This window comes from Anarhichas minor, unplaced genomic scaffold, assembly GCF_050575085.1.
Source record: "Anarhichas minor isolate MPS153535 unplaced genomic scaffold, ASM5057508v1 ptg000012l, whole genome shotgun sequence".
NCBI lineage: Eukaryota > Metazoa > Chordata > Actinopteri > Perciformes > Anarhichadidae > Anarhichas > Anarhichas minor.
This window is the reverse complement of record NW_027466458.1, coordinates 8,429,904-8,453,572: the sequence shown is the minus strand read 5'-3', so window position 1 is coordinate 8,453,572 and position 23,669 is coordinate 8,429,904. Positions and strand designations below refer to the sequence as shown.

The window sequence follows — 23,669 nt, the reverse complement described above, 5'->3', positions numbered from 1 at the left end:
TTTGATCTGATGTAGATGTATTTACAAATACAAAATAAATAGTATTATAGAATACAGGCCTGAACAAGCTTTACCTAAAACTGTCTACAGAACTCTAGCAGCTGCACTATGTGTAACTGTTGAAGACATTCAGACAGTTGCAGATGTGAAGAGCTGCTGTTGGGAAAGTAAGTGAAAGATAATGAGCAGAAAGGAAAGCCTGAAGGGAAGGAGTGTTGACAACATATTGTGATGAGACATGGTCCGGTACACGATGAGGTACAACAGGGATAGCAGGGAGGCAAACAACAGTTTGTCGTGTCAGGATGTTTCATGTTAACCTTTCTGTTCCCGCTCAGAGAGGGAAGAGATCAGCCTTATGTGAAGTCTTTGGACACAGCCTCAATGAAGTTGGGAGCTGACATGAGGATGGTGAAGGTGCAGATGATGGAGAAGAGCGAGAAAGCCACGAGGCATAACCGATCCACCACTGCCGCTGCAAACTTCCACTCACTGCAGATCGCCTCTCCTGCGTCATGATCTCGAAAGCGCCTGGCAATGTACTGCACTTCCTCCAGGATCCTCGAAATCTCCGGAACCTGCTCCAGCAGCAATGCCCGCGTGTGTTCTGAGTGGACGTCATGCGGGGAGGAGACGTTCAGATGCTCACCGCCACCGCCGCACATCACCACCCCTGAATCAGTGCTTGGTGGGAATGCGTGGTTCTCTGTGCCCATCGAGTGGTGGCCAAAGTACAGGCTCATGTTCCCGTTGGTCGTGGTTGACTGGGTGGGCGCCTGCCCTGGTATGGTGCTCATCGCAATGCTGCTGGAGCTGGTATGGTGCGGAGGATGGTGGGCGTACTTGTAGTCTGCGGTGCAGCTGGAACTCACAGCGGTCTTATTTTCCTCTCCAGGTTTCTTCATGCGGAGAAACCAAGCGCACCAGTTAAGGAGGATGACTCGGACCTGGATGAAGAGATGAGATCAGGCACAGAGGTGGAAGACAGGACAGAAGTAAAGGAGAGATCGGTGAGTCACAGACCAACGTATGAGCAATAAAATCATATGAAAAACAGAAAGAGAGACAAGGAGATAGAAATACAGAGAAAAGTAGAACTTTTACTCTGCAAACTTACTTCTGCCAGTGTGACATTTGTTAAGGTTGTTTGTAGGGGAAGATGCACACGTGCCATGAGGTATACAAGAATAATCTTTAGGTTTTCCTTCCATATAATTCATTACTGTTTAATAACTGAATGGTTCAGTGTGGATAATCCTTTAACAATGATTTACTGTTGAGTTTTTGATCCATAATTAGGGGAAATCCACTATTAATCGAGAGCTTTGTCAAATTTTGAATAAAATAAAACCTTAAAGATAAAAATATATGCATATATAACTGCACTGTTGGTGGACACTCTTGCTTATGATGGCTTATTACAGACTCATACGTATAGGCAACAGCCTAGATGGGTATTAAATGTACCAATATCAATAAGTTGTGTGGTTATTTGAAGATAATCCACTGGCTAGGGCAATCACAATTGGCTGATGATAGATTATTGGATTTAAAGGTTATTTTACCCATTTTGGCATTTTCCCTCCATGGGGGTCATGGTGGTGGAACTGCAGCACCAGGACTGTTACCACCACAGACAAGCCCACGATCATCATGGTGCTAGCAAAGTACTGAGCTGGAAGGAGAAGAGCACATAAATGAGGTTGAGGAAGTTGTGCTTATCGCAGGGCTGTACAGTACGTCTCATACATGTATGAATACAAGAGGGGAAAGGAAAGCGACTGGACGGAATTAACAGGAAAAAAAGAGTCTTTTGTGAGTTGAACACAAACACTCGCTCACTGTGACGTGTTTCTAGCTCGCTTACAGCTACCGTCTGTACATCGCTTACATTAGTTGTTTTGGGGCAAATCAGCATGTATTGCACATGCCTGGATGTTGATCAAATTCACAGGAATGACCTGAGGGAACATGGGGCTGACCCCTGAACTCCCCTTTACAGATGTCCTTTCAGTATATAGCTGGAGCCCGGAGCTCAGCTTAGTATAGAGACTGAAACAGAGGGAAACAGTCTCGCTCCGTCTGAAGGTACACAAAGAAAAAGACTCAAGTCAACCCGTTTCCAGTGTTTGTGTAAGAGAAGCTACGGGTTTACAGGCTATAGCGTTATACTGACCAGACAGACGAGTTCTCCACTCCTGACAAGAAAACGTGTCATTTCAAACTATTTCTAAAGGTTTCTGATGTGCATTACACATTATCACCAGTAAGTATCACATCACTGTTTGGGAGATAAGTTGCTGATCATTTTGTGATCAATGTTAATTATTTGTCTTTTTTCATCACTTTGAAAGTAAGAAAATCACAACGAGCTATAATTGGAGCAGAAAAGTGTCTTACCGATCAGAGGAACGGAGTCTGAAGTGGCCGGCATGATCTCTGCTACCAGCAACATGAACACCGTGAGAGACAGCAGCACTGTGATGCCTGGAGGAAGACAGAGCAAACATTCTGTCATCACCGCCTCCTTTTCTCTTTAACGGTGACTTGAGAGTACTTCAAATAAATGTAGCCGGTTGCTTCAAAATAGGTGAAAACAGCTGTGGGTTTATTGTGGAATATTCAGTGTTCTACTCTCGAGGGACGACTTGCTGTTATATATTCACTCGGACCCCGTCTCACTGAATGTCATCTTCAAACAAGCTGACATGTTCAGCTCCAGGTGAATAACTTTGTGTTTATGATGGAGCTTTTATTTATCTGCTAATGAGTAGAATCCAACTCAAAGGTAAATTCACAGCCAAAATGTCAGCGTTAGCGTAGAGCAGTGACAAATACATGGGTTAGCAATAGCATCAGGACTTCATACTGCATGTATGATTATAATCATGACTCATTGTCCCTTTGTGTTAGTGTGAGAGAATGTGTGTGTGCAGTGATGTACGCATCTCTCTGTGTGTGTGTGTGTGTGTGTGTCCCCCGTCCTGTACCGAGTGATATCTTCTCTCCAGAGTCAGCAGGGAGCAGGAAGACCAGCAGGGCCAGACCAGAGATGAGCACACAGGGGATGAGCAGGTTGAGGCCGTAGTAAAGTGTCCTGCGGCGCATAGTGACCGTGAACGTCACATCGGGATACGGCTCCTTACAGCAGTCGTAGTACAGCTCATTACGTTTAGCCGGCACACCTGGAGGAAAAAGAAAAGGTGGGTCACACACACACAGAACTATAAAAAAGGTTCAGCTCAAGGTTCTGCTTGGCTGAAGAAGACCTTGTACAAAAGCATTAATGTGCAGCTGTAGCTGCTGATTGAGTGCTGGGCAGAGACAATCAGTCAACAGTCATTATTAATACTTCTTTTTAAATGATTGGTCCCATTAAATATGGTTGAGAGGGAAGATTTATGTACACTGTTTGAATTTTATTAAACTTGGTGCCTACATTACCCACAATGCAATTTGACCACCACATTTTGTGTGTGTTATGCTAGTCGGGGCTAGTGGAGCCTCGAGCCGCTAGCCTAAAGCGGAGCGGGCTACAGAGCTCTGGTGAGCTCACTTCTGTCTAACTCCACACCCCCGTATCTTAACTTCTCTTAACTTGTATTCTTCAGACCGAACCGACACTGACTCCAGTGACAAGCATCTATCAGACAGTCTGATTTTAACATCGTCAGATTAGGGAGAGTCAGGGAGGTCCTTCTAGGTCATAGTGGGACATAGTGGAAAAAGGCTCCCCATGTTTTGTGTTTACCTGAGGAACAATCAGTATACTAGTCAGTGTACAATCAGTATACTAGTCAGTGTACAATCAGTATACTAGTCAGTGTACAATCAGTATACTAGTCAGTGTACAATCAGTATACTAGTCAGTGTACAATCAGTATACTAGTCAGTGTACAATCAGTATACTAGTCAGTGTACAATCAGTATACTAGTCAGTGTACAATCAGTATACTAGTCAGTGTACAATCAGTATACTAGTCAGTGTACAATCAGTATACTAGTCAGTGTACAATCAGTATACTAGTCAGTGTACAATCAGTATACTAGTCAGTGTACAATCAGTATCGCAAGACCTAAGCACTTGTGTGTGGAATGGATGAGCTGAAATTGGGCAGGAGGAACAATCAAGATCCCACCACCCCTCCAAAAACAATCCTCAATCATTTATTAATCCATAATGCTCATCCGTCTTGTTGCCATAGTCACATTATGCAACTAATCTGCCTCGTCCATCAGATTAACAGAAACACAATGTCACCTTGGTCCAGTCCAGTCAAATGAATCCCAAAACGTGTGAGCATGTGTGCTCATGAGAGCCTTCGTGTAAGAAGATGAATAGTATGCATGACAATGATTTGATAAACACAATTATTTAAAAGTGGACGACAGGTAGTGTTAGCTTTTCTCCTTCATTACTTCATTGTGTGTGTGTGTGTGTGTGTGTGTGTGTGTGTGTGTGTGTGTGTGTGTGTGTGTGTGTGTGTGTGTGTGTGTTCATACGTTGGCATTGGGATGGGAATGTTCTGAGGCACCAGGACAGTGTGTGTTCTTGGCCAGCTTGCAGGCTGGCTGTGCCTGAATTAAATGAACCATCCCTCGGCCAGCTGTCACCACACATGCCCAGACCCACTGCCCTCCATTCCCCCAGCCAGCTGGGTACACTCACTTGTGTGTGTGTGTGTGTGTGTGTGTGTGTGTGTGTGTGTGTGTGTGTGTGTGTGTGTGTGTGTGTGTGTGTGTGTGTGTGTGTGTGTGTGTGTGTGTGTGTGTGTATTCTGTTGGTCTCTGATTAACACCTCAACTTGAGTTTGAGATGATGTGAGTTCTAGAGAAAAAAAAACAACAAAACAGGAAATGAGAGGAGAAGAAAGTGATACAAAGAGAAGGAACCGCTTTGTTATCAACAGAGACAAACACACTGAGAGGTAGTGTGGACAGAGTTAGAGAAACTCAAAAAATAATAATAATAACGGACATAATTGGAAAAAATTGAGCTGCAGAAAATATAGGAAAATCCTGGTTTTATAAAGCTGTAATGTTCAAGGAATAGTTTCAAACTTAAAGAAGCGTATTTGCTCTCTTGCAGAAATATACGAATGCACCTGAATGTGTCTTAGTGTGCCCGTCTATTTTTCTTCTTACCAACAAGATCCCACTCCCCGTTGGGTATGTAGGTGGAGATGTCCACGTCCATCATCTGGAGGTCCAGCAGCCAGCCGTTGTGTGTCCAGGAGCCGAACTTCAGGTCACACTTCTGCACATCGAATGGGAACCAGCGTACATCGATGTAGCAGGTGCTCTTCAGGATGCCTTGAGAGATTATTATTATTACATTAAGTTACTGTCTGCACTTTGCTCAATTTGTTTCAAATCTAATTGATGCATCGCAAAGCAATACATCACATCGCTGTAAACAAACCTATAAAAGTGTCATTTTTGGTGGTTTTTTTAAGAAAAATACACGGGGTCAAATCATACACCAACATACCTTCATCTTTATCGATACATTTTCAGTCACTAAAAAAAATCATTATTTTAAAGGATTAATTGAACTGAAACATTTTAATGTTAATTAATTCATAATTAACATTAAAGTAATCTGAGTAATCAGAATGCTTTGCTGATATAATAATCTATGGTTAAAATAGTTTGAACGTGTTTAGAAGTATAGCTCACACATCATTATCTTTACATAATGGAAAAGTATATCTCACCTGGTGGGATGTACTGGCAGGATCCTGAAGCATTTACGAGCACGTTTGTATGGAACGTAGCATCAAACCTCTCATCAGCGCTGCAGGGAGAGAACATGGATCATGTAAAAAAAGCACCAGAACAAGGTAGATGGGAAGACTTCTATGAAAAAGAGGAGAAAGAGGAGTAGACGGGCCAGAGGTTACGAAGTTAAGAACCAAAGCAAAGATGAAAAAAAACCAATAAACCTCAAGTGAAATGAAGGTGACAGAGACGGGCAGAGACGGGGGATGAGTGTAGATCCAGACAGACAATTTGACTTATTAACTTGAACAAACATGGTTGTCTGCCATGTCCTTCAAACAGATGATGGACACCCAAAAACCAAAGTACAGACATCATAATCACAACATTATCGAAAAACACCGCTGGAATATTACAACATTCATCTTTTTTCTTTAAGTCAAACCGAAGGATCTACAGATCTCTACATATCTGATAACATAAACAACATAAAGTGTCCTTCTGCATTCATTGCAAGACTTCCAGAACTGCCATTCGTGGAACCTCCAAAGCAATTCATTTAGCTCAAAGTCTAAACTCACAGCAGTGAAGAGAAACAACAAAAGCAAATCCGTGGTAGAAGTGTAATAACCTGCTTAACACACTTACAACATGAATATCATTTTGTAAGTGTGTTGCTCCATAAAAAAAGCCCTAAAAAAGATTTGAGTACAGAATACAGTGCTTCAATATACACCGGCTCAATGAACATGTAAGTTGAGAGTGGTCAGTGACACCATAATAAAAGAATACAGTGTGAATTTATGTTCAAATGAAGTTGTGGCATTTTAGTAAAAAAGTGTTCAGTGACGATACAAGATGCACTTTATTTGTATTTGTTATTAAGTGCATGTCAGCTCAGTATCTCAGTATCTCCTGAGTGATTATGTGCAATGCAAATACCTTTTGAAGTAGTTTTGATGTCATTTGTCCGCCGAGTTATCAATCAGTTATGTACATGTGAGACTATCGGGTGGTACACAGCACAACAGCACAAGTTGTATTTTCAGCTCTATTTTTACATGTTCATGAAAAAAGAAAGATTATTGCAATGTGTATCATTTCATATCTCAATATATCACAATCTATCGTATCCTGACACGTGTATCGCGATACGTATCGTATCGTGAGGTGCTTGCCAATACACAGCCCTACTGTACATCAGTTCTGTACCCGACTGTTCCCATGCAACCCGCTAGACAGAGCCACACATTGAGAGTCCCTGCTGTAACAAAGGAACAGATATTGCTTCTTTATTTTGTTTAACGTGTGACGTACTGAGACAAACGGCGCAGCCGGCAGAGTCAGTCTGCCCCTTCCCTGCCCCATGGTGGGAACGCGTGTGCGGTAATAAGACATATAGGCTAAAGGCGTCTTTAAAGGCCGAGTCTTTGATTCTAATCCAAAACACTTTTTATTTTTCAAAATGAGTGACTAACTCCTCAGGGTCCGCAAGATGTGCCTTTGCATACAAAGTTGACACTTTGTATGCAAAGGCACATCTTTTTACATCTGTTCCAAACAGCCACACTAAGACAGACCTCGCTGGCGAGACAGTGAGTCATACAAACAGAAATAAGGGGATACGCTGTTGGACAGTTTCTGCTCAAGATCGTTCATGTTATTGCACAAAGTCATGGACTTTCACACCTTCACACACAGATGGTCGACTAGCTTTGGAAACCTTCTCCCACCAAACCTTTCCAACGGGAATTGGGCGTCTGTCCGACAATTTATATAACTTTCCGAAAACTACAAGTTGACAGTCACACTGCGTGAGTAATGAGTTGTGTGGAAATGAGAAAGAAGCCGGCGTTTGAACCTCTCTGCTCTTCTATTTCTTGACAAAACTATTTTAATCACTTTTCATGTGAACAACCAAAAGCAACGAATGGTTTCATGGTGTTCAGCTGTTATCCAAACAATATCACGTCTCAGCAGGCAGAAATTACTGGACAAGTTTTCCTGGTTCTTTTAAAAGTGCTCTCACAGTTCTGGTTCTTTTCTGAAGTCTTGCTGCTGATGGCCTAATCTACAGATGGAGATCAGTAAAATGTAATCTTATCTCATAGTTTTAATCTCTCTTGCTTCATTAAAACAGAGATGAATGACTGTAATCATGATTTATGATGCATGCATAAGGAATGTCAGTTTCAATCTATGTCTGTTTCAGGACGATATCGTCGTTATCGTTAGCGATCGCTGATCCCCACTGTAAGCTGCTTAATGCTCCGTAACATCCCTGTTAGATAGCCAAACCTTTCCCTACTCTCTTTCTGTCACGCATACACTTACATGGGGAAAACCGTCACTGCATTTTATTTAATGTCTTTGTTGCAGAATAAAAATCGGGATCTTCTCGAGCCAAACAAGTTCAAAACACAGAACCGTCGTACAAGGTAAGCATGTTTTATTCTACTTCATTAGTTTGACAGGCCTTACGCCTATTGTCCATTTGGACACTGCGTTCCATTATTACTTCCTATAGTTTTTGATTAAAGGACTTAGATCACTGATACAAGACAAAGTCAGGTGATTCCATTGGATGAACCACATAGGGGTGCATTGTTTTTATCCCAGTAAGTCACAGCTGTTTAAATGTGCTGGATGACATTTGTTTACCATGTAGGCCGCCGTCTGTGAATAATGTCAGCAGGCGGCTTGTTTTTGAGGACAGAATTGGACATATTCTTTTAATATGCACAAAAGCATGTACACAAAATACACTGGCCAATCAGCAATCAGCTCAGTGGCAAACTGGAGAGATCCTTGAATTGTTCTGAGCAGGTATCGACCACGTTGAGACATCATGTATTTTGCCATAAATGAAAGTCCCATTCTTTGACAAAAGTATGAAACGTGCAGAGCTCAGCCAGATGCATGTTTCCAATTAGAACTGTAGTTTAAATAAATAACTAAAATATTGGATAGAAATATAAGGTACATTACAGAAATCTCTGTTGACATGTGCAGCCGCCTGGCACAGTGTTCTCAGTCGTCTAACTCCCACAGCCCATTGCAGGCAACCGATGCAAAGCCCCATGGGAGTTGTGGTTTACGTCCTCAGAGGGAATCGGCTCAATCACCTCATTAAACGAGGCTTTGACAAAGAGGGACATTTCATCTGGGGAGCAGGCTTCAGACAGTCGAGAGTATCCGTCGATGTAATATAGAAAACAAATTCATAAACGGAGGAAGAAGAGAGAAAGAGAGCGCAGTAAACAACGTATACAAATAAGAAGCATGCTAAATATAATGAAATGGCAAAAGCAGTGACCGATTAACCGCTGTGCTGATCACAACTGATAAAATTACTCTCTGTATCCCGTCCTGAATATCACAATACGCTAGAAAACAACCATTCTGATTCTAATGTAAGAGTAAAACTATTTTATATGCAACATGGTGCGATGATCAATCACTGTCAGTGTAAAGTAGAGAGATTCTGACGGCCTGTGGAGTAGAGATTCATTATGAAATCATTATATTAATACTAATGTGACATGTAGCATTAGGTGGGAGGGAGGAATACAAAGAAGGGTCATGAGATGAGACCCGGCGAGTCGTGTGTGAGGATACCTTACCTGTTGTAGAGCAGGATATCTGGGACCCATACCAGATTAGAAGGGAAGCGCAGGTTCTGAACCCCAGGGTAGCTCTCTTGATTCCATGAAAGGTAAACGTCCGTCCAATACTGACACAACAATAGAGAGAGACGGTGAGGGAAGGGCATCGTCACCAGGACACACACAGATAAGTCAGCAAATGACACAACAGTTGAGAAATAAACAGATGTTGAACAAAAAGGAAAAGAATGCCGAATTCAAGACTCATCTGTTTTTGGTTTGTATCCCAGACGGGAGAGCCAAGTTGTTGTTGTTGTTGTTTTACAACAGGTCTACAACAGGTAAGGTATCCTCACACACGACTCGCCGGGTCTCATCTCATGACCCTTCTTTGTATTCCTCCCTCCCACCTAATGCTACATGTCACATTGTTGTTACGATGCCACGCAAACTGCATATATATATATATATATATATATATATATATATATATATATATATATATATATACATATATATATATATATATATATATCTCCTGTGCGTCACAGCATCTTTCCTTTTGCCAGGCTAATATTTCAACAACTCTTGGCTCTTACAGCTCGTCTGAGGCCTGGCGCTGACCCCTGCACTCCATACTGAGCAAGGGGCTCACTGAGCCCAGCGGCGTAGCGCTTAAAGGCAAAGGGAGCGAGTGTGTGTTGCCTGCTTGCCTCTTTTCATGACTTTCAATCCATATCAAGATGATGTGTGAGATGTGGAATGGCATACATATGAGCGTGTGTTTTTGCATTTAAGCACATTCGTATGTGTTTGTTACTGTTGTTTCTGTGTGTGTGTGTGTGTGTGTGTGTGTGTGTGTGTGTGTGTGTGTGTGTGTGTGTGTGTGTGTATATAGCAAATGTATAAAAGTCATATAGATGTAGTCAGATGTAGCCATTGCTAATGTGTCCTCTGTCCACTGGGCACATCTGTTTGCACATATAAACGTGTGCATGTCTTTGTGCATGTATGCTCATATGCGTATGGATAGTGTGCAATGTGTATGTTTGTGTTTGCATGAATGTGCTCTTGGGATTGTTAATGTGAGCATGTTTCCGTGCACATGTGCCTCTGTCCAGATAAGTGACTTTAAAAGCAACAGCAATCCTTTACAGATGCTGTCTGACTTGAACAATTTCAAAGAGGTGCCATCCATCTGAAGTGGGCCTGCTGACACATGTCTCCACTCACGCAGCTAATGACTTAATCACTGCACTTGTCGTCTGTGGGCCTTGGCTGTTTGGTGCTACAGAGCCTTCCTTTCATGTTGTTCCCGTTGGCTTGGAATGCACAACTAACAGCCAACAGAACAACTTACAGCTCACCAACTCCGGAGTCTTTCAGGAACAGACAAGGAGGACACTAGGCTGCGTAAGGTAACGGCTTTCTAAGAATAGGTTTGGAGTTACATAACCGAAAGTTAAGAAAGCGTCACTAATTTGAAACAACTAGGTTCTCATTTAGAGATTGTGCAGTTCATTGTCTGAATGCAAGATTTAGGATGAAAGGTTTGTATTTATCACTCTTCCAAGACAAGTTTACAGAATAGTTGAGCAGATAATTAAATATAGGACTGATTGCCTTTTCTTATTTGTAATGACCTTCTGTGCATCTTTTCAGTGCACATCATATCCTCCCAACACATCTGCTGCCAAAGCCTCCTTAGCCAGAGCAGTCAGTACACTGTTTAAGAGAGATGATATAGTGTGCATGTCATGTAAATATAAAATACATTTTATATTTACACACACAACATTTGCATTTAAGAGTGAATTCTGCTGATCTGTAGATTATTAAGATTCACAGCGACACGGCTCCTGGAAAGATAAACTACTGACACAATTTGAGCACCAAAAACACAATTCCATTTACCTTCATTATATGCGGATGCAGGCAGCGATATCTGAGATCAACATATTAGAATCTGGGTAAAACTATTTTTTGATAATTTGGGTTAAATGTCACTCTTCCAACAGCCATAAGAGCTGTCTATAGAGGAGGAGAGAAAAGTAACTTAAACTCATGACAATTCCCATAGTTAAAAACACATAAAGCCTCTCCATCCGGAGGTGGGGCATTCAATGCCAGCGTAAACCTGTAATCTTAAAATCCTCTTGGATGAAGCGAAGGGGAACCTGACCCTTCTCCGCCTGTCTGAGCTTCTTATTGTACTTCTCAAGTCTCCTTCAAAATCTGCTGCATCTGCAAAGCCCCCTTAAGCCATCACACCAAAGTGGACGCTCATTAACGAGGTGGCTTCCTGAATAATTCATTCATTCGTAACTTGTAAGCCAGTCAGCAACCAACTGAAACTGAATGAGTGTGGGCTGTGACATCCTTGAAGGGCTATTCTGACTCGGGCTGCTGTGATAATGAGGCTGTTGTACCTTCTTGACTGATCTGACATTTTCCTGTTCCGTTAACTTCATTTCACCTTTCCATAATGGGATAGCTGTGCTGTAGCTGAGCTAAGTGGCTTCGTTTCCACATGCCTAGATGGCAGTACTTGATGCTGCTAAACCTGCACAAATAAGAAAAACTAAAAAACATGCATTTCTCAAAGCTCCAGCAAAGTGTGAAAGGCAGCAGTAACTGTGAGTCTCAGTGCTCCTGAGCTACTGAGCGTGCATGGGGGTGTAATAATAGCAATACTCTGCATTAAAGAGTTTGGAAGGTTGTGCCTTTCCAAAAACAAAAAGACAAAACAATGTTGATGATGTACTGACTTCCTAGAACATGGAGGCTCCGCCTCTTTTAAACTATTAAAAAGACCTTTCTCGTTTTAAAACGGGTCAACCAGAGACATCGCTGTGGACCAACTCGTGAAGCTAATGTGAGCTTAATTAGTTAGCCACTGCTAGAGAAGCAGCTGTGATCTCAGCTCATTCAATGATTACCAGGAAGAGATGTCAATTAAATCATTTACATTTGGAGGAATCAATCTGCAATGTTATTTTTGGGCCGAACGGAACACTTAGGTGCATAACAACAGCAGCCAATATAATATATAAACACTTAATACATTGTCCTGAGATAATATCTTTAAAATGTGATATTTTCATCCTCATTTTCGTGCGACAGGATGATGGCCTGTTTATCATGAGAGAATAGATAATAGTTAGTAGATAATAGATAATAACAGATCATTTTTGACATAACCTAATCTTACTGCTTTTAACACATCATGACGTTTGACACATACACTTAAGGATCTTGTAATGTCTTTAGTCACATGAAGCTGGAGATTCACTCATATATACGATGTACTTATTCATACATGTTTTTGTTGGTCACAGAAAACATCTTCACATTCAAACAAAAGGTTATTGGTTGCAGCTCTATGCCTTCAAATGCAGTTCGATGTGAACACCTTTTGAAAATGCATGAATAAACGTCAGAGGCCCGTAGGACACAAACAATCTCCAAAAATAAACCAAATGATAACAGTGATCACACAAACGGTGCATGAAGAGCGGACGTACCAGCTGCAGCCAGGCGTTCGTGATCATCACCTGGTTCTTTTCATCCTGCAGGGGAAGGAGGGAAGAGATAAGAGAGTAATCAGCATGGAGGAGACATTGCTGTGGACAGATAGTGAGGGAATTATTCTGCAACGTGAGAGGAAAAGTAAAATAAAAACTGCACGTCTGGTAAACACGAGATGAGATTATGAGACAGAGAATGAAGTCAAACTGCAGCTCAACAGACTCAGAGCTGACGTGCTCTCTGAATACAATCACGCACTCAGCTTCTCCTCTTGTGATGTAAGCTAGAAGAAGTCACAATTCATAGACAATAAGGAAAGAAAGAAAAGAAAGAAAATAGGACAAACAGCAATGTGCACAGGAAAGAGACATTGACATTGAGCAGAGGCTCTTCAACAAAGAGATGCGTTTACAGCATTTATATCTACGGCGTGAAAACAAAACAATGAACAGACTCTTGCTCCAGCTGCATTTCATTATCCAACGGTCAGTTCATGGTCAAATGGCCGGAGAGAACATGAAGGGGAAACATGGACGGAGGGATGGGGGGAAAGTAAAGAGAGGAGAGTGAGAGAGAGAGAGTCAGAACAGACAGAGGTTGAGATCATGAGTCAGCAAAGAGAGAAAAACAAGTCAGAAGTAGAGCCACAAGGAAGAAGAGCAAAGACGTTCAGTGTGAGATTGGACTTCTTCAGTCTCTTTAGCACAATGCTACATGACAGCGACAGGTTTTACTCCTTGTTGCACACTGAACGCTGTGCGTGTGACGGATTACCTCCCTCTCACTGCTCAACAGCATAATCTATCGTCTTTCTTCATGGATTATTCATTTTTCATCACTTGGGGGATTTATCTCGTTATCCTCTCCTCAGACCTGATCTAATGTATAGTTTTATTTCTTTGCACACAGTGTCGTATGAATCTTGCTCGTTGCAGTTTGCTTTTCTTCCCTCTCGGGACACAATTTTAGAAACCTGAAAAATGAAACTTGTTATGTGAGACAGACGCAGAGCAGTGTGCTTGGAGTGGATCTTGCTGCTTAAAGTAGTTAAATAATTACTTTCATAGTCCTTTAAGAGGAGCAATGCTTTCAACTTCATGGAAGTAACGTTAATGTTTCTAATTAGTTAATTTGTAAATGAGATAAAAATGTCAAAGCCACGAATATGCTCCTTTTGAAGGTGTTCCCGAATATGTGTACAGTATTTTCAGGTTCTTGTACATGACTTCAGTATTTCCATTTCATGCTTTTTATAAACTTCTACTACATTTCAGTTTCAGATCTTACACGTGAGAATGTGAGATAAAATACACGTTTTTATCTTGTAACCCACCACAAAAAAGTAAATGTCACATCCTTGTCACATTTCACATGTCCAACAGTTGTTAGCAGTTCCACCAAAGAGTGATGCTATCGCTACCATCAGTGGAGCAGCATGAAACCCTTTGCAGGATGTGAATCACGCCGCCATGCTTGCACATGCTTTGTCTCTCTCCCTCGAGTTTCTCTCCATCCTCCTCAGAGAAAGGGTTGGTGATGGGATGGATGAGTCAAACAAGCAGCAGGAGAACATGTTCATGCCCCGTGTGAAACCAAGAGTCAACACGTTGAGTTATTTTAAGCTGTGTATGTAATTATGTTAGCACGTAACCTCGTCACGTATGTCACGTAACAAACACACACAAACCGTGATCTCTTCCTAAACCCAACCAAGTAGTTTGTTTAACCATTTTAACCACATTTTTTTTAAACTGCAACCGTCTGACAACGTTAAATAGAACGATGATTCATGTCATTCTGGGAGTTATTGGCATACAACCTGTTCTGTCGTTTGGTTATGAGGACGTGTTTCTTACAGTAAATAATTCCATAATTATTCTAAAAGGCGGTTAAACTCTGTGTCATCAATGACAAACAGAGCAAACATCGCTGCTTTTTCTTCTTGTTTAGTGAAAAACGATTTTCACACAATCTCCACTCTCTCCTCCTCTCTCCTCTCTCCTCCCCTCCTCTCTCCTCTCTCCTCTCTCCTCCCTCCTCCCCTCCTCCCTCCTCCCTCCTCTCTCCTCTCTCCTCCCCTCCTCTCTCCTCTCTCCTCCCCTCCTCTCTCCTCTCTCCTCTCTCCTCTCTCCTCCCTCCTCCCCTCCTCCCTCCTCCCTCCTCTCTCCTCCCCTCCCCCTCCCTCCTCCCCTCCTCTCTCCTCCCTCCATCTCTCCCTGCATCTTCTGATCCGTCCCTCTTTTAAACAGCCTCCTTTCTCCGCTGCTGAAATAGAACAGCCTCCCATTGTGTGCTTCACAAAGCACGTAGTTCTGTTGGTGTGTGTGGTGAGATCAAGCTTGATCATAAAGATTTGTCTTTGGTTTTAAGGTTGCTGTGTTTCGCTCTATGTCGTACCTGACCTCTCTTTTGTTGTGATTTGTGAGATGTTGGATACTTTTGATGCTAAGCCTGCTTTAGTCATCTTAACGGCTACTTTATTTCTAACGATCCTATGAAGCAGCACAACAACAGCTGCAGGTGGAGGAGGTGTGTATCAACCACTGAGCTCAGTGAAAAAAAACACTAAATGGCAATGTCACCCCGGATGATGAGTTTAGTTACAGAGCAGCAAGGTACATATTTGATTCACCACCTATAACAATGCGTTGTTAATCCTGTCTGAATGGGGCTTTAGATGAGGAGAATGATGCTGCTCTCATATCTGTCCATTTAATACAGTGTTAGCTTCACTCAGCACTGGAAACATGAGGGACACAGCTAGCTGGGTCTCTGCAAAGGTGACTAAATCCTACTAGCAGCACCTCTAACGCTTACTGATTAACATGTTATAGCGTGTTTGTGTAATCCTTGTAAAAACCAGAAGTAAAAATCACAATCCTCTGTTTCATGTTGTTTTTTTTGATGGACTATTTCTTAACTAAGTCAACAGACCACCAAGCAGGGACTCCAGCAAGTCACTGATGGGTCAGAGCCAGGCTGTCCAGTCTTTGCAGTTTGCATAAAAACATGATATAATTGCAGCTATTTACTTATATTTAACTGCTGTGAGTGTGATACTTCTATATTATATCATAGGATTATCAATACTGATGCACTAGTGCGTAAGCAGCATTTTAGTGTTATATTTGACTAAAGTGTATTCTTAGTTACTGAACCTCGGCGTGTTGGTTAGCTACGTAAGGCACACGGTGGCCCTTCCCTTACTGGATGGTGACCGGTCCTGTGCTCGTCTGTCAGTCATAATTCATGCTGATGAACTCAGTCTGCCCCAGTTCCCTGCAGAGCGTTACCCAGCAGCAGATGGAGGAATCAAAGGCCACTTCACACACACACACACACACACACACACACACACAGACACACAGACACACAGACACACAGACACACACACACACACACACACACACACACACACACACACACAGGAACCAGCTTTACATTATTTACAAACTGCCCAGTGAGCTCATCATTTATGGAGCAATTTTGCGAACAATGTAGTTAACAACAATACATAAATATATAAACACACTCAATCACATGTCAGCTTTATCCAGCAACAGACAGCAGATTCAATATATTTGTTCTTTCTTTGGTTTCTGTACATTTATGGCTAACGTGTGTGATTCGTTCACTCGTTCATCATAATTCAAGCATAACTTTTAAATCAACAGCGATTGAATAAGATAAAGTTATAAGAAGCACTAAAGACTCGTGTCTCCAGAGATTGCGTCGCCTCTTGACTCTGTGTCTCCAGTCTGTTGTTTGCGTCGCTCTAAGAACACATTCAAATGTTGTTTCATATGATGCTGCAGGGGACTTGCATATTAATAATAGAATGGGAATTTTATATTACCGCCCAGCGTCTATGGCTCTTCCCACCATGTCATCATCATATGAAGACATACACGTCTTGTGACAGCGCTGGCTCAGGGATGTGACGGAGCGTCGGCTTGGCTCTTTTGGATGAGTGCTCCGTCTGTGTGGTGGAGCTTACAGGCAAGAGGTTGTGTGTGGGTTGGAGAGAGGTGAGGTGCACGAGACGGGGAACAGGAGGAAACACACGACGAAGCGAACAAAGAACAAACAAAACATCAAATGAGATGTGACGGAAACCAGAGAAGTGTTGATTTAAGAGCCGAGGGTTTGACAGTGAGAACAGGAAGTGTGACAGGAAGAGAGGATTGTGGCCACATTGAGCTAAACTGGGTTTCTGTGTGTTTCAGACATGTTTCATAAGGGTGGCCATGGGGCAACTGAAAATCTATAACAATAATAATAATAATAATAACAATAATAGGCCTTATTGATGTTATCCTATGTGATCAGGTTTAATCGTACATTTTTCACAATGACTGACACGTATAATGTCCAGAGCATAACATCATCTAATGCACTTGGAAATTACATTACAGTCATTTAGCTTTTATCCAAAGCGACTTACAATTCAGATTCTATCACATTCAAATACCGGAGGCACAGGAAGGGAGACACTTTGGGGTTAAGTGTCTCAAGGACACATCGACATGCGACGAGTGGATTTTATGATCAACTGCATCAAATGCTTTTGAGAGGGAACGAAGAGGGCGAGAACACGATGTCATCAACGACTGAAGCTGCAACAGTTATTGTGCTGTGACCTGTGTTACGTGGAGTTATACGCCTGACCTGTTCTCTGCGGAGTTATTTCCACAGTTGGTGTTTATTCAAATCAAATAACCAAATGTAACCGTGATGGTCAGTGATGTTACCCGGTAACAAGCAGAGACTCAGGGAGTCATTGCACCAGGCCAGGATCTAGTCCAGCTCTTACTCTTCAGTCTCTCTGCTGAGCTAAGCTGCTGCTGCTGCTGCCTCATGGTTAACAGACAGATGTGGAAGTGATTGATCTTCTAACTCTCAGCAGGAAGGAAAAGGGGCCTATTTCCAAAAATGAATTGAACTCAGAGACACATTGTTGTGATCAGAATGGGAGGAAGCGGACGGAGCAGCTCGGAAGAAAAAGCGGCAAAAATGTGCAAGAGCATCTCAACGCTGAGATTAAATGTCTTGTTGAATGAAAGAAAGGACTGAGGGCCAAAGAAGTTGCTCTTTCAAAGACAAAGAGTCTCAGTTGGTTGGTTGCTGCAAAAACAGTTTTAACTTTAGAGGAAGAATTGTGTAGTGAGCACAAAGTGTGTGCATCAGCATCAGCATCAGCATCAGCATCAGCATCACCTTTAACACAAACAAAACTAAAAATCCTGAAAAAACGATTAATAATAACTTCACTTTCTCTCTTTCACTGTTGATTTTAAAATAAATAAAAACACATCCTTGCTTTCTTTCTTTCTTTCTGTCTGCAAACATTCTCTTCACCTTCGCCGTGCCAGAACACACACACAGGCGCACACACTCACCACGTCAATGATCTGTAGCAGCGTGAGGCCGAGTTCCACAACGATGGGTGCAGAGTCATTGTGGACGGGTCTTTCCAGACGACTGTAGTTCACCATCAGGTCGTGGTACAGCTTCCTTTGGTACACACCACCATGGCAACCTGGAGCAAAAAGAGGATTGAATATGAAAGTGGACGGAAAGAGTGAGAGGATGAAAGAGAGGAAGGAGGTAAAAGAGAGAAGATGGGTTTTACAGGAGGAGAGGAAAAGAACAATAGCTCGTGGAATTACAGGAGTAAAGGGAAGAGTAACAGGTGCGAGGGGAGAAAATGGACGAATGTCTTGGTAAGTATAAAATGAGACATCGGAGGTGGAAGGAACTGACACATTTAAGTTCTACTGTTTACGTCTCTAACAGACACTCAATCAGCCCAAACACTTAAGATTTACTCCCACTTATTAATGCCTGTGATCTAATCAACACGACATTGTTCATGCGGCTCCAAATCCCTCAAGAAATCCCGATTATGTCACAACATGCTGAACGTAATGAGCTCATTATCTCCTCAGTGAACTGTAACTGCTGACTGTGCTTTCTTTCTGTCTCTATTAGACCACATCAGGAGGTTTACACTCAACAACCAAGTGTCCGTCTTGAACAGGAAGGAATATTACAGCGCAGTCCCTGAAGCAAAGGAAAACCCAGTCATGTCTTCTTTTGGGCACAACACTGCTCGCATTGCTTCCCTTTCACCAATGCTTCTGTACAATGTGAGTTAGAGCAGCACATTTAATTAAATATGAATCGCGATCACGATTCTGGCTTCCCACAATTAAATGAACATGATCGTCTGCAATATTGACGTTTAAAATGCGTGGGGCGTGCAAAACTCTGCTGCATATCAAGTCAAGCTCTTGTTAAACAGCCGGGGGGGCGATCGATGTGTTTTGGCTGTGAAAACATTTACTGGATGTTGCAGCTGCAGTCCAGAGTAGAGCAGTAATATACGGTATATATTCTCCTTCTGTCCTCTTTTGCATCTCCCAGATTGCACCTGTCGTTCCACCCAGCGCTAACTCATCTGCTCCGTGATCCAGAACCTCCACAGACATACTGAACATACCAACACAGACAGAGCCCTGAAGTGGCCCGGAGGCCTCTATCAATTTCAATGGCTACCATATATCTCTCTGTCATGGCATTGGATACCAATCATATCTACATTTCAGAGCCCACTGGGGGCCTCGTTCAATCCTCAGTCGTTAAACCTCAGTTGTGTTGTATAGAAATGAAGAGGAAGTCTTTTATTGCTGTGATGCTGCAGCAGCAGGTACACAGGTAGTTCACTTTATGAGTCGCTCACTCTTCAAAGTCCTTTTTACTGACTTATTGTCCTGGTAAACTCGTTTTCTTCTTCTCATAAACAGTGACACTCAGGTGTAACAAATCATTGAGACAAAACCTGCCAAAGGTTCAACATGAAGCAATCTCAGCTATAAGTTCTGTGTGAAACTCTGTGAAACAGTTCAGTGAGATGCTTTGTGAATCAATTTGACGGAATACAATCTGGGAATAATCATACAATTTTGTCACAACAATATCAATGCATATCCAGCAGCAATTGATATGTAGAGGGTGAGATGTTGTGACTTTTAGTCCCATTAGTCAGGCTCCAGAAACTGTAACCTACATTTCCAACAGTCCAACTAGAAAGCATCTTTTCAGTCGTCCCACGTTGATGTCTTTCAAACTTAACACCTCCAGCTGGCCACACAGACTTTCGAGGAGTTTCCTCACCTTCAGGGTTATTCTCTTGGGAGCTCCATGAAATAGTTCAACTGTGCTCGTATAAGTTTCAATTCCAAAGTTAAATAAAAACTACAGGTCCATCAAAACACCTGCATCTCTTAGTATCCTGCTCTTCCTCTCTTTTCTCAGTTACGCAATAAATGCTAAAGCATTAAGACACGAAGAAAAACATGGACATGCACTCAACATTAAATAAGAGAACATATAAACTATTTGTTTGGCTGAAACAAATAGTTTGAATCATTGTTTATGATCTAAAGTCATAAACTGTAACTTGGCACACCGCTTGCTTCTCTGTAGAGCAGAGTGTGTGGATCTTATTGGAGCTTTCAAGGGCCAGAAGAACCCAACAGCATGCTGCCTGCAGCAATATTAACTTTACACTAAGAGGGACGATGCCAGAGAAGAGTCAATGTTTAATGTCCCCCAGAGGCACTTTGGTTTCCAGATTTTAGTCAAAATGATTATTAACACATGAAGAACAATCCTGTGTCTACACAATAAATAGAATATATATAGTATAATACAGTATAATACAGTATAATACAGTATAATACACAATCAGCCATTGTCACCACGACCGTTTGAGTGAACGCTATGAAAACAAGAGACAACCTGCGATCAATCCAACAGGTGAATAAACGACGATGATGATACTTCAATACTTTGAAGTTATTGTTGTTATAGCTTCTGATCCACATGTGGGTTTATGCATGATTACATTGTCTTTGGTTTTTCACATTCATGCTGCTGCAAACAATGCATTCTTCATTTAAACATATATTAGATGTGATATTGTAGCGCTCATCTCAAATGTTTCTCCTTTTAACATATGAATATAGAAAAGTACCAGCAGTCACCTGTTTTGGTCTTTCAGCAAAGCACATCCAGCAGAGATGGAACAAAATAATCATAAATTTGAAGTTGTGTTTATGGTTACTTGATGAATGTAAGTCTAATATTCACTTTCTCTTTCTCTCTGTTTGGTCTCCACCAACTCTTGAGCTGCAGCCCCCCCCCCCCAAACAAACATGAGCTGAAAGACGCTAAAACGCTCAGTGAGCCAAGTGCAACTGCAAAGTGGAGCATTAATTGTTCGATTTCCACTTGAAGAAAGGCTTTACATGTTTCCCATTAATAACATAAGAATATTGACTCGTGCATGTTAAGTCAATTGTTTTCAACTCTTTTAGTCTTCATCCATCTAACGCTGTCTAAAGCAGCTTGATAAAGGACGACACAAAGGACGCAAAAGCATATTCAAAGGGTCTTGAATCAATAAGCCAAATCGTCATCAGGGTGATTCAGGCTGTAATCTAATCAGCAACCAGAGAAGGACTTGCCTGTGAGTCACCGTGGATGCAGATGAGTCATTCAATTCCATTTTGTTTCATTTGATACATGTGCGGTGGTGTAGTGGCGAGCACAGACAAGCCATCTACAGATTCAGATGAGCGTAAGGCTGTATCCAGACTACATTAGACACACTGCACCCTGAGAGGCTAATTGGAAGGACTGTGTCTGGAACAGAGGGACATAATACAAACAGCTAATTGTGTGAACGGCAGGAATGTTGTCCTAAAATGTCTAGTGAGTCACCATCACTGCTCAATGAGGAAAGCCTTCACTTCATTGAGGATACAATAGCTAGAAATCTACTTGGTACTTCCAGACATTTTCACAGACATTTCAAGATGTTTACCCAGGCAGAAGAAAAGGTACCAAAAAAGTTCAGTAAAACTTGTATTTTAAAGAAACAAAAACGTTCATATCAGCCTGCAGAATAGTCTAGACTGTAAACCAGGGATATTACAGAGATGTAACCTCCTCTGGGGGGTCTTCTAGCTCTGCTCCAATGTAGTCACGCATTTGACAATCCTTTAGCTGCAGATTACACTGAAGGGATGAACGGATCCCAGGCTTCCTGCATCATCGCAGGGACTCCTTATTGTTCCAGATGTTGTCCGACTATTAAAAAGAGCTCTCTCGTGCGCACACGAACATACACTGGCCCACACGCTGCAAGCTTGCACATTTAGTAATACTTAACTTAAGGGATTCCGCAGCACATATAACAGAAATGTACAAAACATTTGAATATGTAGTGCGATGCATGAAGGTGATTCTTTGAGCTCTCTTTTAAATTGCCATTCTGAATGAATACTATGACTTATTTTTCTTAAGAAGCATGAAATGATATTGTACGATGCTCCCGTCCCATCAGATGTACAGTGAACAGCACCCAACTAAGCCAAAGTGTGTCTTAAGTGCAGCTCTTGTGACATGTAGGTGCCTGGCTGCCTCAGACAGCAGACTGAAGGCAAGGCTCCGTCAGTGACCCACCTTTACAGCAGAATGTCGCCAACAGGTAAACTCCAATCAATACAGATCCAGTACACTTCCGAGGCTCCATGGCAGCGATGGAGCAGAACTCCCTGTAGCCCACTGGGGATGTCAAACTTTGAGGGAGTGCAGCTTTGTCAGACTGCTGGTGCTCTCTCTCTCTCTCTCTCTCTCTCTCTCTCTCTCTCTCTCTCTCTCTCTCTCTCTCTCTCTCTCTCTCTCTCTCTCTCTCTCTCTCTCTCTGTCTCTCTCTCTCTCTCTCTCTCTCTCTCTGTGCTCAGCTGTGTTTTATATCAAACATCTCGAGCGTGTCCTTCGCGTGTTTCCTGTCGCAGCCGTGTGCGTCGATGATGACAGCCACCTGTCCGCTGGCTGCTTCTGCTCAGTGCCGTCTGCTTTATAGGTGATGATGACTAACAGAGGGACGAACACGCGCGCTGAGATCCGCAACAGAGGGCGAGATGACCCCGCCCCTTCTAGTTTGAAAAACTTTTTTACGCATGCAAATATTTTAATTAAACATCTGTTCAAACCTTGATCAGCGCATGCTCAACTTGATCATCCGGGTGTTGGTGGCATCCCTCAGTCTTTGCTGTGGGAGTGGTGAACATGATCTCCCTTCCAACCTAGAATATGGATAACGATCGTCTGTCACTGCTCATCAGTGTCCTCTTATCCTCCTACAGGTGGGAAGGAATCTACTGCAACTGAGCAACAATAAAGAGCTTACTTACTTTGCACTCTGCTGTTCTTCCTCATCAAGTGTTCCTCCCCTCCTTCCTTTTGATTGTCCTCTCCTCTTATACTGTTTCTCACCTCCATTTTCAGTCATAATCTGCACCTTCTCATCCATTCATTTAACTGAACTGTTAAGCATCGGTTAATGGTTCTCCAGCCTGCTGATCAGGTGCCCGTGACTCATGTGCATGAATGTCTTTCTCTTGCCATGCCACCTGCTGCATACTGCGCATGGCAGAAGATAGAGTATTTTCAAGTTAAATGTCTTTAGACTACCCTGGAATTGTGCTTATTTTAGTACAACAAGAACATTTATGATATTTTGAGTTGCAAGCATTTTTGGTGATAAATTAAGTCGGATAAATAATTGCATGTTTGCATGTACCACTGGGTCCATCTCAATCAATCAGCTGTCCAGTGTTGTGAATTTTGGTGCAGGTGGCCAGTTGATGCAGCAAATAATTATCTCCACAAGACAGCCTGAGCTTCAGTGTGGCGCTGTCAGTGGGAAGGGAAACATCTTCAGGGCAGCACATTTTACACCAC

At 42.2% G+C, this 23,669-nt stretch overlaps 1 protein-coding gene across 1 annotated transcript; it reads right to left on the bottom strand.

Moving 5' to 3' along the window:
* Nucleotides 1-348: 348 nt before the first annotated feature.
* Nucleotides 349-22,736, bottom strand: LOC142948675 (neuronal acetylcholine receptor subunit alpha-7-like). Its single transcript, XM_076090810.1, has 10 exons — nt 22,386-22,736; nt 18,254-18,393; nt 12,851-12,895; nt 9,345-9,454; nt 5,718-5,797; nt 5,146-5,313; nt 2,991-3,185; nt 2,401-2,487; nt 1,566-1,675; nt 349-947 (listed from the first exon to the last, which is right to left on the bottom strand). The coding sequence occupies exons 1-10, from the start codon at nt 22,453-22,455 to the stop codon at nt 357-359; spliced, it is 1,596 nt and encodes a 531-aa protein (XP_075946925.1). The 5' UTR covers nt 22,456-22,736; the 3' UTR covers nt 349-356.
* Between the last annotated feature and the right edge of the window lie 933 nt (nt 22,737-23,669).